The following is a 1,321-nucleotide window of genomic DNA, read 5'->3' on the forward strand; positions in this document are numbered from 1 at the left end:
AATATTGACATACTGGCTGCTCATTGCCCTTCAAAAGGTATTAATGAGTCAACCGAGTATGTCCAATCTTCAAATGAATAAGGATAACTTCAGATCTATTATCATACACTAAGTTACGTGTCCAATTTTCTACTACTGGTTTGATCTTATGTAGTTTATTGTGGACTTGTGCATTCCACATGTTTTGCCATCTCTCTGCAACAGGTTTTTTCACGACCAGCTTCAAATCACTTCCTTCAATATGCATTCTATGCTGAAGACGACTTGCTGACTTTGCAGCTGTGTCAGCTTCTTCATTCCCTCTTATACCCGTGTGGCCTCGGACCCAACAAAATTTAAGAGAGAAATTACTCTCACAAAGATGGCACAGTAGTTTATGGATTTTAATCACTACAGAGTGAAAACTAAATTCAGATGAGATCAAGCCTGGAGTGCACTAACTGAGTCAGTGTAAATCACGCAGCAACGATGACCTTTCCTATTTATATACTTTAGAGCTAAATAAATAGCCTGCAACTCCGCAGTAAAGATGAAACAATTTGGTGCAATTTGTTCTGCCATAATTTCATCCTGGCAGACAAAGGCTGAGCCAACGTAATCATCCGATTTTGATCCATCAGTGTATATAAGAATTAAATTCCTGTCACAGAGTTGAATTCCAGCAAAGTGCTGTCTATAGACATAATCTGGAGTGGATTCCTTAGGAAATTGCTTTAAGCTAAGGTCAACATTTATCACAGGAGTTGACCAAGATGATATATTGTAAACCTCAAGCTGTGAAATGTTGCCCATATCCAGGTCAATCATGCTGCTGACATTCTCCATTCTTATGCTGAATGTAGGGACACTACTTGGGCAAGCTGCAAATAATCTTATCAGCTGAGTATCTGATGCTATACAATCAACTGAAGATTTAATCTGAGATTTCTGCTTAATATAATAAAAAAGAGACAACTGTTCTCTCCTCAGGGATAGTGGAGGCTCATAAGCTTCCACATACAGACTTTGAACAAACAAAGTTCGAAACACACCAATGCAAAAACGCAATGCTTGATGGTGGATTGAATCCAACATCTGAACAGTAGATTCTCGCACAGAGCCATAAACAACACATCCATAATCCAGCTTAGAGCAAACGAGGGCTCTATATATCCTGAGCATCAAACATTTGTCTGCTCCCCAGGATGAGCAGCCTAATACCTTTAAAAGGTTCAGAGATTTTAAACATCTACTCTTCAAATTGCGCAAGTGTGGCAAGTATGTCAGTTTTTGGTCAAATAAAACACCCAAAAACTTTGCCTCATTGACCATTGGGATTTTA

At 38.8% G+C, this 1,321-nt stretch overlaps 1 protein-coding gene across 1 annotated transcript; it reads right to left on the reverse strand.

The window, feature by feature from the left end:
• Window positions 1-420: 420 nt before the first annotated feature.
• Window positions 421-1,161, reverse strand: LOC136984778 (uncharacterized). The gene has a single exon (XM_067281907.1). It carries the CDS (start codon window positions 1,159-1,161, stop codon window positions 421-423), a length of 741 nt encoding a protein of 246 aa, XP_067138008.1.
• Between the last annotated feature and the right edge of the window lie 160 nt (window positions 1,162-1,321).

The sequence above is a fragment of the Centruroides vittatus genome, unplaced genomic scaffold (genome assembly GCF_030686945.1).
Source record: "Centruroides vittatus isolate TY-2023 unplaced genomic scaffold, ASM3068694v2 contig_928, whole genome shotgun sequence".
In the NCBI taxonomy this organism is placed as follows: Eukaryota; Metazoa; Arthropoda; class Arachnida; order Scorpiones; family Buthidae; genus Centruroides; species Centruroides vittatus.